The 18,343-nt window shown below is 31.9% G+C and overlaps 2 protein-coding genes and 1 long non-coding RNA gene across 4 annotated transcripts; 1 reads left to right on the top strand and 2 right to left on the bottom strand.

Moving 5' to 3' along the window:
- Positions 1–2,678: 2,678 nt before the first annotated feature.
- LOC149735940 (glutathione S-transferase D7-like) lies at positions 2,679–4,864 on the bottom strand. Its single transcript, XM_089878053.1, has 4 exons — positions 4,614–4,864; positions 4,088–4,229; positions 3,370–3,502; positions 2,679–2,993 (listed from the first exon to the last, which is right to left on the bottom strand). Exons 1-4 carry the CDS (start codon positions 4,811–4,813, stop codon positions 2,794–2,796), a joined length of 675 nt encoding a protein of 224 aa, XP_089734179.1. The 5' UTR covers positions 4,814–4,864; the 3' UTR covers positions 2,679–2,793.
- Positions 4,865–6,229: 1,365 nt separating this feature from the next.
- Positions 6,230–18,033, bottom strand: LOC149735938 (DEP domain-containing protein 1A-like). Of its 2 annotated transcripts, XM_089877999.1 has the most exons (21): positions 17,851–18,033; positions 16,969–17,118; positions 16,572–16,687; positions 15,968–16,106; positions 15,475–15,581; positions 14,938–15,146; positions 14,272–14,433; positions 13,863–14,006; positions 13,504–13,654; positions 13,132–13,256; positions 12,284–12,703; positions 11,815–12,046; positions 11,272–11,465; positions 10,853–10,931; positions 10,436–10,526; positions 9,845–10,024; positions 9,571–9,636; positions 9,386–9,508; positions 8,984–9,108; positions 6,916–7,061; positions 6,230–6,677 (listed from the first exon to the last, which is right to left on the bottom strand). In XM_089877999.1, exons 1-21 carry the CDS (start codon positions 17,899–17,901, stop codon positions 6,577–6,579), a joined length of 3,111 nt encoding a protein of 1,036 aa, XP_089734125.1. In that variant the 5' UTR covers positions 17,902–18,033; the 3' UTR covers positions 6,230–6,576. The 2 variants fall into 2 exon arrangements, with proteins under 2 accessions (XP_089734125.1, XP_089734127.1); XM_089878001.1 differs by lacking the exons at positions 6,230–6,677; positions 6,916–7,061 and adding an exon at positions 8,569–8,922 and having other exon boundaries at positions 17,851–18,032.
- On the top strand, positions 8,957–9,569 carry LOC149735939 (uncharacterized). The gene is made up of 2 exons (XR_016385031.1): positions 8,957–9,093; positions 9,173–9,569. It is a non-coding gene; the product is annotated as an uncharacterized LOC149735939 (long non-coding RNA).
- Positions 18,034–18,343: the final 310 nt, after the last annotated feature.

Raw genomic sequence — 18,343 nt, 5'->3', positions numbered from 1 at the left:
AAATAATTTGGACTAAACATGGATAAAATATAAAAAAAATATTTCAACAAAACATGAATAAAATATAAAAAAATATTTGATTAAACATGGATAAAATATAAAAAAATTATTTCGACAAAACATGGATAAAATATGAAAAATCATTTGGACTAAACATGGAAAAAATATAAAAAAAATTTGACAAAATATGAATAAAATATAAAAAATTATTTCGACAAAACATGGATAAAATATAAAAAATAATTTGGACAAAACATGAATAAAATATAAAAAAATATTTCGACTAAACATGGATAAAATATAAAAAATTATTTCGACAAAACATGAATAAAATACAAAAAATTATTTCGACTAAACATGGATAAAATACAAAAAATTATTTCTACTAAACATAAATAAAATATAACAAATTATTTCGACAAAACATGAATAAAATATAAAAAATTATTTGGACAAAACATGAATAAAATATAAAAAATTATTTGGACAAAACATGAATAAAATATGAAAAATTATTTGGACTAAACATGGAAAAAATATAAAAAAATTTTGACAAAATATGAATAAAATATAAAAAATAATTTGGACAAAACATGGATAAAATATAAAAAAAAATTTGACAAAATATGAATAAAATATAAAAAATAATTTGGACAAAACATGGATAAAATATAAAAAAATATTTCAACAAAACATGAATAAAATATAAAAAATAATTTGGACTAAACATGAATAAAATACAAAAAATTATTTCGACTAAACATGGATAAAATACAAAAAATTATTTCTACTAAACATAAATAAAATATAACAAATTATTTCGACAAAACATGAATAAAATATAAAAAATTATTTGGACAAAACATGAATAAAATATAAAAAATTATTTGGACAAAACATGAATAAAATATGAAAAATTATTTGGACTAAACATGGAAAAAATATAAAAAAATTTTGACAAAATATGAATAAAATATAAAAAATAATTTGGACAAAACATGGATAAAATATAAAAAAAAATTTGACAAAATATGAATAAAATATAAAAAATAATTTGGACAAAACATGGATAAAATATAAAAAAATATTTCAACAAAACATGAATAAAATATAAAAAATTATTTGGACTCAACATGGATAAAATATAAAAAAAAATTGACAAATATGAATAAAATATAAAAAATAATTTGGACTAAACATGGATAAAATATAAAAAAAATATTTCAACAAAACATGAATAAAATATAAAAAATTATTTGGACTCAACATGGATAAAATATAAAAAAAAATTGACAAATATGAATAAAATATAAAAAATAATTTGGACAAAACATGGATAAAATATAAAAAAATATTTCAACAAAACATGAATAAAATATAAAAAATTATTTGGACTCAACATGGATAAAATATAAAAAAAAATTGACAAATATGAATAAAATATAAAAAATAATTTGGACTAAACATGGATAAAATATAAAAAAAATATTTCAACAAAACATGAATAAAATATAAAAAATTATTTGGACTCAACATGGATAAAATATAAAAAAAAATTGACAAATATGAATAAAATATAAAAAATAATTTGGACTAAACATGGATAAAATATAAAAAAAATATTTCAACAAAACATGAATAAAATATAAAAATTATTTCGATTAAACATAAATAAAACATGGATAAAATATAAAAAAATATTTCAACAAAACATGGATAAAATATAAAAAATTATTTGGACAAAACATGGATAAAATATAAAAAATTATTTGGACAAAACATGGATAAAATATAAAAAATTATTTGGACAAAACATGGATAAAATATAAAAAATTATTTCGACAAAACATGGATAAAATATAAAAAATTATTTGGACAAAACATGAATAAAATATAAAAAAATATTTCGACTAAACATGGATAAAATATAAAAAATTATTTGGACAAAACATGGATAAAATATAAAAAATTATTTGGACAAAACATGGATAAAATATAAAAAATTATTTGGACAATACTTGGATAAAATATAAAAAATTATTTCGACAAAACATGGATAAAATATAAAAAATTATTTGGACAAAACATGAATAAAATATAAAAAAATATTTCGACTAAACATGGATAAAATACAAAAAAATATTTCGACTAAACATGGATAAAATACAAAAAAAATATTTCGACTAAACATGGATAAAATATAAAAAATTATTTGGACAAAACATGAATAAAATATAAAAAATTTTTTGGATAAAACATGGATAAAATATAAAAAAATATTTCGACTAAACATGGATAAAATCTGAAAAATTATTTCGACAAAACATGAATAAAATATAAAAAAATTTTTAGAGATAACATGAATAAAATCTAAAAAATATTTAGACAAAACCATGAATAAAATATAAAAATATTTTTGGATAAAACATAGACAAAACATGCATAAAATAAAAAAAAATATTTCGACAAAACATGGATAAAATATAAAAAATAAATTGGACTAAACATGAAAAAATCTGAATAACATATATAAAAATTTCATGAATTAAACATTGACAAAATATAAAAAATAATTGGACTAAACCTAGTAAAACCTTCTGTCCCAGTCTGTGTTTCACTGAATACCTGCTCTAATCTTGCAAATATGTTCCTTCAAATGTTCCACAAATGTTCCTTGTTTTTTTGTATTAATGTTTTGTACAAATTTACAACTTTATAAACTAACACATTGCACATTAACACGAATGAAGAAATGGTTAAGAATTAAAATCTTTACAATATTTAATTCCTTTTTTATGAAGATCTATTTTGAGTGTTCTTGGCAAGTAGTGGTCTATATATGTTCTCCAGTTCCTTCATCCCTTTATCGTTCGCTGTTTTAAAATAAGACCAATTCCTTACTCGTTTCAACCAAGCCACAGTTTTCGGGTAAGCTCCGTAATCGTTAAAGTCAACGAGATCCAATAAATACAATCCACACGACATGAATATATCTAGGAATGTAAAAAAACAATAGGTGAAAACAATTAAACTTATGGTAGGGTAGGGGGAGATGGGAAACTTTTTTATTATATTTTTTGACCCATTTGGTAGTAAACAAAGGAATTTAAAAGAATTATAAAACCGTATCCTCACGACTCACATTAACCGTTGTTAATTTCTTCAAACGCGATAAGAAGATTTGAAGGATCCAAATATTCGGATCGTGTTGTGAACAACTAACGACAGTCGATGGAAGTCGTGATGAGGATACGGTTTTATAATTCTTAAAAAATAGTTTATTATCAAATGGGCAGAAAAAAATAATGAAAAAGTGTCACATATTCTCCCGCACTACTATAACAATACAAGTTTGCAATTATTTTCTACCTGCCAGTGTAATATGATCACCAACCATAAAGTCGCCTTGCAGAAAAGCTTCACAAAGTCCCAGCGCATGATAAACACCTGGTAACTTTTCTGGCGCCATTACCCCACCATCGTAAATTACACCAAGAAGGTTCTAGAAACATAAATAGTTGAGTTATTTCCAAGTTAATTATGCAAACCTGTCACGTTTATACATTTGCAGTTTAATTGGATAATCATGAGTAGTTATTACGATTAAATAATATTCAACCTTGAATTAGGCAAAATTAAATTGCAATTCGTTACAATTCGTTATTATGAAATTTGATAATGTCGACCAATTTTATTTCTTATGTAATACAAAAATTCTGTAAAATTACCAGATCTCTTGAAAAAGGCCTCGAGCATCAAGAGTTCGCCACCGTTATAGGTAAAAAATATATAGCAGGGTGGGGAAAGACGGAACATCTTTAGCACATAATATTCAAATATCCTGATCGTATTTTAAAAAATTACCAAACGGTCTGTAGGAGTCGTGAGAATACGGTTTTATAATTCTTTAAATGTTCTTTGTTTACTACCAAATGAGACAAAAAATTGAATGAAAAGGTGTCCCATCTTTCCCCACCCTACTATATATTTACAATATAAAAATAACAAGCACCTTAAATAGGGACCTTGGGAAATGTTTGGAGTCGTTATGGGTGAAAAAATAAAGAGAAAATATATGCAAACATACCAAATACTGAAGCGCCGCATCATATATAACGCTTCCAACGAACAAAAGCTGATCAACTTTTCCTCTCACTTCAGGCTGAAGCGGATAAAGTCTGTTCTCTCCCTTCTCATATTTGTTACATAGGTACATGGCGATCGCGAAGCTGAAAATGAAACAGTGCTGATTAAAAGACTCCCAAGTGCATGGATTATACACTGTACGTCAGTGTGTGAGATATAGTGTCCCGAAATGCGTTTCTGGCAAAAAACAACAAATCCAACGAACTGTTTACTCTATAAGATATATATAGTAGGGTGGGGAAGATAGGACAACTTTGGCACATAATTTCCAAATATCCGGATCGTGTTTTAAACAATTAACAACGGTCTATGGGAGCCGTTGGGATATAGTTTTATAATTCTTTGAATGTTCTTTGTTTACTACTAAGTGGGACGAGGATATAGAGTTAAAAGGTATCCCATCTTTTCCCATCCTATACTGTATATATTTTGACTAAATGGCATCGTCATTCAAATAAAACATTTACCTTTCTGCGATTACAAAGTCGCCATCTGTTAAAACTGGAAAACAACCTCGTGGGTTCATCGCCAAAAACGCTGGCTTCTTGTGCTCTTTTGCGACTGAGTTAATATGTTTCTCTTCAAACTCAAGCCCCAAAACGTGTAGAGTGGTGACCACACATCGGCCGGGAGGGCTAGCGGGTAACGAATGTAATGTAATCACCATAGTGCTGAAGATTCTTATAAGAGTTGCAAATCTGAACAACGAAATTCAACAAATTATTTTCGTTAAATATAAAACAATTACAATATCATATGAAACTTTTATTTTCTTGAATATTATACGATGTCAATCACCCTTCTACAAAAATGCGACTTTTAGTTTATTATACGTAATAAGATTTCGGCAAAGATCGTCTTTCGCGAAAGTAAAAATATAGTAGGATGAGGGAAGATGGGACACAAACAATTAACAACGTTTTATGGGAGTCTTGAGCATATAGTTTTATAATTCTTTGAAATTTGTTTGTTTACTACCACATTGGGCGAGAAAATAAAGGTAAAATGTGTTCCAACTTTCCCCACCCTACTATAATATTATCCTACTATAATTCTTCCTGCAAAGTGTTATTTGCGCTGATACAGACATTGCTATTGCTACTAAAACAATACAACTAAGTTTAAGCACGTACAACATCAACTAAACTAAATGCTATACAAGTGGGATCTGTATATACAAACCACCAACGGTCTTATAAACACAAGTTTTTACAGCCATGAGTTTTAATATAGCTGCTCTAGGAGTTAATCGTTTTCGTGATGTTGGCTGTTTACTGCAAATTGAAGATTGCATTAAAGTTCACGATAAACGAACACGAACGCACGATCCCTGCATTTCAACTGGACCGTGTGAGAATCTCGTGAAGTTGACTGCACGTTTAAGGCAAAGCGACGATCACAAGTTGCGCAAAATAGTTTATTTGTCGTTAGTTGGTCGACTAATTGGCATATTTTGCCAGGCTAAAATGACCAAAATTTTTATTAGTCTTCAGGCTGGAGCCAGATAACGAGAACGTGTTGAAATTAACGAAGAGGTTTAACAACGTGTGTAACCCGTAAGCTGGCACACTTTTTAAGAGAAAGTCGTTTATTGTTCAGCAAAGAAACTAACTTTTAATGATTGCTGGCCTTAATTTCCTATGAAATGCGTTCTAAGAAAACAACAGAATGAATTTCTCACTATAAAGTTATTTAAAAATAAATGTTAACACGAATTTACATTAATGGATATGATATATAGTAGGGTGGGGAGGAGATGGGACACCTTTAGCACATAATATTCGAATATCCTAATATTTAAATGAATGCATGTGATTTTTTACCGATAGTGAAGAGGCTACGCCACTCGTAATAACACGGGTGTTTTGTTTTTTTACACCTGATGTCCGCTTAAGAGTTACCGCGTATGTTACTTTGTAGGGATTATGTTTTATTTATTGTTTGTTTGTCTTGTTCCATACACCTCGTGCCCGGTGTACGGGTTACCACTTATGTAACTTTATGGCTAACACCTGACTTTAGTACAATACTATGCCGCGCCGCAACGTCTTACAAATATAGACTATTCTTGCCGAGAAGCATGTAAATGTAACGCATTTTATTTATTGCTTTAATCATAACAAATAACGCGGTACTTTAATGTAACAAAGAGACTAAAATACAAGGAAAAAAGCAAGGATAAATCACACAGCTATATCCAAGGTTGCGAGTAAACAAAGAATATTTACAGAATTATTATAACCGTATCCTCACGACTTTAAAATATCGTTTTTAATTTGTAAAAACAAAATTAGGAAATATGGGATACGATGTGATAACGGTATCCATCTTATCCTGCAGTACTACATATGGCAAATTGAATGAAAAAGAAATATATTTAAAGTTCGATGTTGAGAAAGTATGTGGGGGGCCCAACGATCGCCATCGTACTTATCTCTCCGTACACCTTGGGATAACCATTTGCATTCCTTGTAATGCGCTGCCGTCTTTGGTGTAGAAGACCGTCATGCGACCTGTTTGAGTTATCTGCCCTGCAATATAAAGTACATTACATATTTTTGGTTTAAACTTGATAAGAAAAACGGCTTAAAAGTGTTTGAATGGAACACGGCACAATTAATGTTTAAAAATTTCAACTTAAGTTGTTAGGATGAATAAACAACTGATTTTAACTCGCGAGGTCACCGACGGTCGTTATAATACGGGTGTTTAGGTTATATAAACCGGGTGTTCTGATTCTAATTTCATGGATCCTATAATTTCACTCACGTGATATTCTAATCTCGGTCCACGTGACCACGCTTCTTTTGCTACGCTTGGATGAGATTGCTCCATTGAGCGGAATGATACCAAGCCATGCATGTCGAACACGACTCGTAGAAAAATCACAACCTTCAAACTGAACGTAGCTTGCCCTAAAAACATAAAAAACTGTTAAAATTTTGACAGAACAAAGTTGCATACGGGCACGAGGTGTGTGCAACAGAACATCCGAGTTATACCAACTTTTGTTGCTCTCACTTCACACAAACTCGTGTGGGCGACTCACCGTTCTCCGTTTTCCATGCACGCAGTAAGAGGGTAAAAAGCGACAGAACAATTTTCTACTGACACCAACAGCGGATAATTTCCGACCAGGTATAACAACATCGTTACAATCACGATTCTAGATTGCATTTTAATCTACAAGTTTTGCTTGGCACTTATCTATAGCTAGATGTATGTAATGAGTGTTTTGCTGTTGGCGTAATACATAAATAAATTAACATAACGACTGTTACCCCAAGGGCCTACAGGCTAACTCAATTCTCTGAAACTGCCGTAATAAATACGCTGCTAAGCACCTGGTGTGCTAAGTATATCAGCAGTTCAAGGTTATCAAATATATAAGGTTTCTAATACGCTGTTATACTCTTGCAGAAACCTGACACTAAACTGTAGCTGCAAACAGAGCTTGTAAAAATGTTTGCAGGTGATGACATCATAACAGGATATGACGTAACAATAAACGTGCCCCGCTTTTTTGCAAAAGAGGTTTCTCAAAGTTCAAATTAAAATCCATTTGGAAAAAGTTTTTAAATATGTGCGAACTTCTGCTGCTGTTGCTATCAGGGATTTCCAAACTTTTAGAATCATATACAATTTTTGAAGTTACTTTTCTAGTATAAAATACAAGTTCAATGGCAGACGAAACGTTGGTACAATAAAGCTTACGTTATTTACCGAAAGATCCATTTAAAAAATGATGGCCAAACGGAAAATATTAAACTTTATTTTCTAAACTAGTTAGGACTAAACAGCGACGCCTTTTAATTTCTGAATATGAACAGACTTTTAGATTTTCATGTGCCTCAATATTTCTGGTTGGTGGCCTAAAATCAAAGAGGCCAAAATTAACCATCGTCATAAATTGTATATTGCCTTGGGGTAAGGCTAGTTGTATAGTGACAGTAATACAAAACCGCGATAAGGAAGTTACATGGTTGTTGTTTATGTAGTTTATGCGTTTAACTGGTGCGTAAGAGTTTATATAGTAGAGTGGGGGAAGATGGGACATCTTTAACACATAATATCCAAATAGCCTGGTCGTGTTTTAAACAATTGACAACGGTCTGTGGAAGTCGTGAAGATACGGTTTTATTACTCATTGAATGTTCTTTGTTTACTACCAAATTTTCTGTTGGAATGTCTTTATAATAATAAAGATCTTTCAAAAATATTCGATATCATTTTACCGAAACAGTTCCTGTTGTTTGGCCAAGCTTATACTTTACTCATGTGCGAATGAAGCGTAGACTCGTGCCAGCTTACAAGTTACCAGGTATGCAATTTTCCAGTCACGAAGCATTTTTTTCCGTGGTTATATATGTGTCTACAACACTGTTTCATCCTATTCCAAAAATCCCAAAAAAGAAAAATGTCTTTTAAATTAGTTTAATTCACAATTAATGATTTATTTCATTTAGATCGAAAAACACGCGAGCGCTACAGCTAATGAACAAGGTAATACGAACGACAGGATTTAAAATTAACCAGCTTGGCTGATACAAATTGAGCAGTAGAAAAACGACCGCTTATATAGAATGTGCCAATACACACGCGCTGTACTTTGTACAGTTCGTATTTGTTGTGCCGTGATTTGGACAGTGATGCCAAACGGTGCTTGGGAGGAAGAAATATACAGCAGTGATGCACACGGTGATTTTGAAGTGGAAACACAAGGAAATTAATAGGTGCTGGTGTCACAGGAATGGCAGAAACACAAATATTTACAACCTGTTAATAAGTGAATGTTAAAATTAGAAAACTAAAAAATCCCCACACTTTTTTTTCTTACCGTAAATTTCTTAGTCTATTGAGGGCGCCAGTGAGTAAGGGTTGCCTCCTTTGTTTGGTGACCTCTAGTGGTGGCATTCCATCAGGGAAACGAGACCGAAATATCTCAGGGTAGGATTTCTGAAACTAAACGATAAAGCTGTGTTTAGGTTTGTTGCAGAGTGAATGTAACTTTTTTTTAACCTCACAGGGAAAGACGGTCGTTACAACGCGGGTGTTCTGTTTCACACAGAAATTGCAATTACTTGTCTTTCCAGGAACTTATCTGCCCACAATGATAGCAACTCAAGTTTTATAAAAAATGAATCTGTATGCTCTGTACTCTTATCAGATAAAGCATAGAAACAATATTGCCGGTTGCGAAAGTTAAGGCGAACTGTAATAAACAATGAACCATAAATACCTGTTTAAGTTTCTTCCGTTTTTCTTTGACATCCAGGTTTTGATTAGACACGATACCACTAAGTAGTTCCACCAGTGCTTGTCTAGTTTCGCTAACATGGCGTTCATATTCATCATTTGTAACCTATACAATGTAATAGATTCGTAATGTACAGAATTTAAAACAAATGGAACAGCAAATTGTACCTGTTTGCAGAACGTGTATTGACGTTTCAGATTTTTTCTTTTATCATGAGGCAGTTTTTCAGGAATCTGAAAATAATTACAACTTAAAGAACATAAAATAATCTTGCAGGACAATAACTGTGCATGTTAAAGGTATCTTTACCAAAATAAATTAATTGAACAAACTTTAAAACAAAAATCACTTATAAATTTTAACTATTATTGACTTTTTTTATTTATTTATACAAACAATTTTTATTTTATACAAAATAAAAATAGAGAAATAACATTTTACCTTGGTTGGAACATCCACATTTTTTTCTTTTTCTAAAACTTCTGTTTTCAAACCTTCGTGAACGATGAATACAGATGATGAATGATCAAGGAGGAAGATGAAAACTCTTTCACGGAGGTCCCTGCTCATGGGATCACATTCACGGGAGCGAATCACACAATCCGTGAATTTATCCACCAGCTGTGGAGATATGGGTTCATATGAGGGGGATTACAAAAGAATCACAATTTGATAATAAAATAATTTAATCATGAAATAATTTGATCATAAAATAATTTAATCATGAAATAATTTGATCATAAAATAATTTGATCATGAAATGATTTGATCATGAAATAATTTGATCATGAAATATTAATGAAATAATATAATGAAAAAAGTTTAATGTTTTATGAAGTATTTGTTCATATGAAAGCAATCACAAAATGATCATGAAATCATGTGATAAATAAAGCTAATTCAGGAATTATCTCAGTTTTATGAAAAATCATTATCATTTCCAATCACAATATGAAAATATATCCGTGATGCAAATTTTTATATGAACAAAAGCTCTCATTTTTATGAAAAATCAAGAAACGATGATCTCACCAAAGCTCTTGTAGAAATTTTATCATCAATTGAAATAAGATGAGGGTTGGAAATTATCTTTGTCATCATGCGGAGCAAAAGATGAAGTTTTCTATGGAAGTTTAAGCACATTTAGATCAGGAATCCACATCATTGAATATTTGGGTATTTCAGAATATTATTGATTTAATGATTTCCAATTTTTATATATACTGTATTTGGGAAATGGGCCATTCCTGGATCCAAGGATCCATTGAGTGGCATGATGCGGGAGTAGCGGGACCTGGCCTATATAGAATAAAATATAAAACTATACATTAAACTGCCGGGGAAAATGGCCTATGTTTTTATTTGTTTTCGTATAACACGAGTTGAAACGAAACCGCCCTTGTTTTTGCATTTGTTCTCAAATAAAAGGAGTAAAATTAAAACACAAACCTCCGATTAGCAGGTGGTAGAAGAAGGAGGCAAAGTTGGAAAGCTTCCTGAAGATGTTTCTGCTCCTTTGAGTTTGTTTCTATGGGTAATAATATAATTTGGTGAATAAACTAACAAAGAAAACTTTAAAACAGTTTTTACCCTGCTGTTAGGTACATACACAAACCGGTGGAGACAAAGTATTTCATTCCCACATTAATTAATGAAGTTCCCTATGACTTACAACTATAAGCCATGCCAAATATTATGCCCAACACTCTTAATAGTAGTATAAGGTTACTACCTAACTACCTATAAACAAGTGTAACTGCACTTTAGCAATTCCTCCACCCCTCAAGATGTTAAGAAAAGTAAAAAACGAGACACATATGCACCCACAATGTTTTATATTAATATATAACGGACATAAATCCACCAACCTATAATAGATAGTTGTCGCTTAGCGAGGTTTAGTGCATCACTTAGTGGTGAAGCTGGTTCAACTTCAAACTCTCTGACTTTTGATGCCACGTTCTTCACGGGTGTGTCATGTGACCAACTCTTTCTGTTGTTGCGCTTGCTGTCGTCAACGGCAACCGACTGTGGTCGGAGCTGCGATAAGTTGTTGTGGGATCTGTGGAGAGAGATGGAATTTGACTTTAAGGCTCATTAGGTATAAAAAGATAGTTTATTTCCAACGTTTTGTCTGCTATCCAGCAACATATTTATTACAGTTACAATTTGTAAAACCTAAATATTCTGTTTCTTCTGCTACCAGGCATAATCTGGTATGAAAAACGTATTGTATTACTATTTTCTGACGAAGTCTTGCCGATTAGCAGAAAAAACATCAAAAATAGTAAAAAATCACTACGTTTTATACCAGATAAGCGGTTAAAACAATATTTACATTATGCCTGGTAGCAGAAGTAACAGAATGTCAAACTGCAATATAGGAAGATTAAGATTATGATGTCACAAACCTGCTCCATTGTTGAGTGTTGACATAAGTCCTTACATGCTGCATGCTGTTACGACGAGATAAACAACTTCCACTCTGACTTTCTGATACGTACGGTAACCGCATTAACCTGGTTTTTATCCGGTTTACATCAGCTGGTTGTGTAGCAGGGTCAGGTGAAGGTGGGACCTCACGACGAGCTATTATACTGGATTGTGACTTGCATTTGTAAAGCTCAGACTTGTAAGGTTGTTCTGTGGAAAGGAGTGGCCGTTAGCTGTTACAGTGACTGCTGTATATAGTGGCGCAGCCCAAAAAAATAAGGGGGGGGGTTAAATTTTTATTTTTTGGTAAAAAAGGGGGGTTTGAAATAAGTCCAGTGTCTTAAAAACTGGAAGAACCTATTTTTACTACTATTTATTTAGAAAACAATACTGTCAAAACTGTCACCTTTTCAAATTGTGTAAAAAAAACACTATTTAACAACTTACTGGTTTGTAGAGATGTGTCCACACATTTGAATTGTTTATTTCTTGGCAAGCTCCTATAGTTCATATCCATACCAACACCTCTGCCTTCATATGTGGTGACTGGTGGCATCATCACGGTGTAAGAATCCTCTCCTAAAAGAGGTGCTGTGTCTTCGTTAGAACACCGTGGCTTCTTCAGCTGCCAGGAGTCACGGCTTCTTTGTGTGGCACCATCAAGTGCTGAAGGCCCTGGGTGCCAGGAGTCATGGCTTCTTTGCGTGGCACCGTCGAGTGCAGAAGCCACAGAAGGTGGGGCATCTTCTGCCATGAGATTGAGTTCTAGTTCACTACGCATAGTATGTGACATGTTGACGAGTAAATCCTCAACAGATGAAAACACGTCACCGTTTAAGGTTGGATCATTGGGCGTGGCCCAGTCACCTGGAAAATAAAGTGGTAAATTTAACATATACTTTGCTTTTACACAAGGAATCAAAATTTTAAGCAATTTACAGAGCCTAATTAGTAAATAGTTAATTAAACTTTAAAAACTTATTCTTAAGGATATATTTGTTCAGAAATATGTAACTCTTACACCAATGTACCATACATAATTAAAATTAATTTTATTTTATCTTTTTTTTATTAGAATGAGAGACTGATGATGACATTTAGGCGAAATATATGTCGTTATATTATACAATTTGCAGGGCTTGATTTTTGTCTGTTACGTTTTAGTGGCACCGGATCCTGACTGTATTTCTTTGTACAAGAATCGTCACACAAGAATATATAAGAACAAGATCAGGTTCACATTCGCGGAATTTATCACATTTAAACAAAAGTAGAATAAAAAATGTTTAAATTACCGGCCAAGAATTGGTTATTGTTGTCCATCTCACTCTCACTCTCCACTATTTGATGAAACTCAGTGTTTATGTTGTTGTTACTCACATATATTGACTGCTGGCTTAATGATGGCTTCATGTATGAGCTGTGAGAAAAAAATGAAAATTATAAAAGATATTAAGAAATAATTACATTAAGAAATAATTACATTAAGAAATAATTACATTATTGTAAATGTTGGATTAGTTTAAATTGTACCATCAAAAATCGTAAAAAAAATCCCCTAAAGCAATAATTTTAACACAGTACAATTTTGTTAAATACATGACTTTACCACCTAGAATAATGCTTTGCGATACTCAATGCACGTAACATACAATTGATTAAAATACCTGTTCATGGTTTCCATTTCCACCTCATTCAGTACATCAAGATTCTGCACGCTTCTAAACTGGTTACGACCAGTTAAACCAGATCGAACTGGATTCTTCATATAAATTGACCTTGAAGAAGTGTTGTTGTTTTTCTCACTAGATGAAACATCTGTAAAAAAATGGAGATTTAGTCTAAGTTTGTATCAATGCTTTAGTAACAGGATTTGGGGATTTGTAGTAAGATGCATAGGCATAACGTTGGGACCTGTTACACTAACTTTTTCACAGCAATGTTTTAGCACCAAAGTTTTAAGCTTAATATCTAGGCCTATACCAATTCTTTGTACTGTAACACAAAGAAATAACATCGAACTTACTTTCATCATAAACAAGCTGCTTCTTCCTCTTCCCTCTGGAGGACCTCTCTCTTCTAAGAGCAAGATTTTCGTGTCTCATCTGCGCTTGCATCAGTTGCTTATGTATCTTACTTATCTCATCACGACGTACAAGACTTTCTTTCTCTTAAAATTTAGCACAAAGTAAAGTTAGTCTCATTTGTGGACCAAGTACATTCAGACATGAAATCGAAGTTTTCTAAGACACCGCAAGTAATCCCATTGTTATAACCTTAAATGCTGGTTGAAGAAATATTTGTATAAGTGGTATATATACTATTTAATTATACAAAAAATACAGTAATGTTAAAAATGTTGGCACACACAAACCTAAAGCCAACTGTTAAAAAAAAATAACAAAAGTACACTGAAATAATGAGAATAAAAATACCTTGCACAGCTACAGTATGAGTGGCACCCGTGCACATTTCATCCAGTAGTTCACACCTTACCAGCACTGTAGTAAACAACTCATAGAATGTGAATGTTAGAAGGGGTTCAGGGAAAGAATGAAAATAATCAACAACGGCCTTGAACACATCTTTCTCAAACCCTGGAGGAAAAAGGACATTTATTTATAAAATAGGAAAAAAACTTGACATAACACTTTTAGTTTTAGTAATGTTGGCAAAACTTATATATTACGATTTACACAATAGGCAAAAATGGGAGTGCCAGCTTAAGCCTAAACAGCTTTAGCCATGCTGTTATGCGTTTATACAAACAACCAAACAAACAGGATTAGAGTACAGTAGGGTGGGGGAAAACTGGACACCTTAATTCTTTGAATGTTCTTTGTATACTACAAAATGGGACGAAAAAATGGAATGAAAAGATGTCCCATCTTCCCCCACCTACTATATATTTTTCGAATTTCGACGTTAATTATTCAGGTTCCCTGAGTTTGTGTATGATTATGATAAAACTTCATTTTACAATGTCTCCCCCAGATTGGGGTAATGAGCCAATCCTGGCCTAAATTCTAGGACCCATGACATACCACTCTGCAGGATCTCACCCACATAAAATCAAATAAAATACAACAAATGGTACCTACCTTCATAACAGGGCAAGCCAGAATCAGTGCTGTGTGGCCAGTTAGATAAACATTTCATTGCACTAAGTATCCAACACGGTATATCGTCTGCTGGATCAACTGTTACCGCTCCAGATGGTCCAACTTTATCTGTGTTATAGGATATGTGCTCTGCTTGTATGTCTGGCATGATGTCATTTATCTCAGCCAGATGAAGCACTTTCTTCAAGCTGAGGAAAAACATGGATGTAACATTGCTGTCTAGTCTGTTACCTCGGACATATTAAATGTAAATCTATGACATCATTTTAAGTTCACATTTTTTGGCACATCCCAAGAATTTTCTTAATGTAATTAAGTTTATACTTTAATTTCTTGAAAAAAAATTTGTCTGTATATAATAATAAATGTAAACAAATATAGAAGTCGTTTTTATTTATATTTTCAAGTTCTATGATATATATATATGTGCCTTTAGCTTCTAAGAATAATTCCGAAAATGTTCAGGCTATTGGCCTTACAAATTAATAACATAAAACTTTAACACAAGACACTTACCGATAAACCAGAGAATCCTTCCACAAGTTTTCCATTTTTCCTACACCCATAGTATCTGTACTCTGTGCAAATAAATCCTTGGCTACACCAGTTGTCAGCATGGTGTTCTGTTATCAAATGAGAAACAAATTGAACAGGCAGATAATTACTGCTTACAAGTTTTATAAATAGGGTTTTAGAAAATAATTACAGTGTTAACAGAAGCGCTTTAAAGATGGTTGCAAGTGGCAATTATGTAATTAGCATCTTCAAGAATCGTATTATTACTATTATTACTAGGTTTTAATGGTAAATATTATAAACATTTAAGAAAATAAGTTAAAGAACCATTATTATTTATCAAAACTTAATATAAATATGTGAACAGTTTTTTTGTCACAGCCCAAATAAAAACCAGTACTGAATTTTCATTAAACACAGATCAAATACAAATTTTCTTACATAAGTATTACACTACCAAATTTATACCGAACATTTAACACAGATATCTTACCATCTTCTTTCCTCCCTTCACAAGCAACATCTCGTCTTTGAAACTTTTACTTTTACGAACATTAGCATTCGTGTTCTCGTTGTTTAATTGTTTTAATGGAGTTCTCAACTTTTTGGATGGGGAGAGCTCTGTGTGAAACCTGAAATTGAAATAAACAGACATTAACAAACCAATTTTTCGTTCATAAAATCTCTAGTTCAGTAGTAATTATGGGTTGGGGGTTTGATAATACTTTTTCCGTTCTAGAAGAAAGTGCAAAATAAAATAGAAGTAAAAAATAATTACTCTAATGGTAACTATAGAAAAGTCGTATATCATAGAGAGAGATAGCAAACAAAAACATCTGCAGAAACAAAGGGAGGCTAATGAGATTTTCAAAAGTACAGCACCTGCTAATTAAAATCTAGATTCTAGACAACACACAAATTGCAAAATAAACCCAAAGTTTTATCCTACAAAAGTAGCTGTGGTAAAAGGGACACAGATGCTATCAGTCCTTTAACAATTACAGTATTAGAGACAATAAACAATAGTATAAATATAACTGGCACTGGTCAGTACAGATTATTTAATAACCTACTAAACAATGAAATGTTAAACTTACCTAAACAGTTGGTTATTATCCGAGAAATCCTCACTCCCCCACTTTCCATGCACATCTTCAATGATGTGGTTTTTAAGAAACTTTTTTAGTAGCTGGATTGTTTGAGTTCGGGTAACCTGTACCAAATAAAGAAAACTTAAACAATTAGAAGAGAACTAATACAAATACAATGTAAGTATCAGTAAAAAAATCGTTAATCAAATACATTGCAGAACAAATGGGCATTAAAATACTATTAATAAAATTTACATACTTTTTTGACAAACCATAAAGCATCTTTTTGGTAAAATGTCTTTTGTTGAAAATTGTGTTTAAAACTTTCAACATCGGCATTCTCATTAAAGTTTTCGGTAATCTAACCACCACTTCTGCATAAAAAACTTGAGATATAACTTACGCTTGGACCAAAGTTTTTGTTGACACGCAGCAAGCTATGTAGCCAATCCACAGCCTCAGAAGCGGAGAATGAGTTGGGGAAACTTTTTAACATGTAACGGTGCTTTCTAACTGGCATGCCAGCACGAAACAAGCGTACAACTTCATTCCACTGCAAATTTTGCAATCGTGAGCATTGAGCATGATTAGTGGCGCAGCCATAACAAAAAAAACAAGGTTTTAACTTTCATTTTGAGAGAGGCCACAACCGTCAAAACTTAGCCCCAAAATCATTATGGTTAAATAAGTTTGCATTGGCCCAAAGGGTTATGGAGACTATTATTACGATAATGTTAGTTTGGCACAGTAAGCAGTTACGCAGCACGCTCACTTTCAAAGTTAATTTTCTACATGACTGCCCGAGTTTTTTCAAAAAAAATTATACAGTGGGTATCAGTGAGACCTAAGGAACGTTTTGAAACCAAAATTTCATGTCGCCACCAGCTAAAGGATTACCGCAGTTCAGTTATATAGGTATATCTTTATAGGTTAATGAAAACAAATATTGTTTTAGTAAACAAGGCACAACTGCCAAGCACTCAGCAGTGAGCATACAAAACATGCTATGTCATAAATCATGAAGCAACATGCACGGTTGTGAATATTAAATAAAAGAATTTTAATAACACTATAAATAGCACAGTAATATAAAGTTAATAATATAAAACAATATGTATTTGCTAAGGGAAATTAAAACTAGTTAAGCGTTCATGCTATCAATACTTTGCTATATATATATTAGTCTTAGCATATATATAAATACAAATTTTAACATGCTTGCTATAAATATTAAATAATGCTATGGTATGATTGTAAGAATACCCTAATAATAAAGAGACATTACCAGTTTGGTAGCCCTGTACGGACCACGTGGAATATTTCCTGAAGAAATCATGGTTTGAGATCCTTAAGAAAGTAAGAATTCAATTTTAATCAACGCAGTTGAAAAGCAACTTTAAAATTCAAAAACACATCTTATTCCACAAGTAAAGTACTTTTGCCTGGAACCTGGTGTAGTTTTACATTAATTATACACTGCACTAAATGTAAGTTTGCAACTGTTTTTTATTTAAATATGTGTATCGAGACACAGGCACAGCGGCAGCACCGCAATAAGTGTGCTTCTCATTATGCTGATTGCTGCTGACTATATAGCCTTTGGTACAACAACAAAATAACAGCTATAGATATATTATTTCTTCAGACTGCTTTTTACGTATAACATAGGAACAAAATCGTTATTTTCTAGCTTTAACAACAATTAAAAGGACTGTAAATAAAATACGTTCGCCTTCTTGCAAGTATAAAGCCGAGTGAGATCTTTAAACTTAATTTAA

The sequence above is a fragment of the Ciona robusta genome, chromosome 5, assembly GCF_009617815.1.
Source record: "Ciona robusta chromosome 5, ASM961781v2".
In the NCBI taxonomy this organism is placed as follows: domain Eukaryota; kingdom Metazoa; phylum Chordata; class Ascidiacea; order Phlebobranchia; family Cionidae; genus Ciona; species Ciona robusta.
Note: the sequence above shows the minus strand (reverse complement) of the source record. Positions and strands in the feature narration are given on the sequence as shown.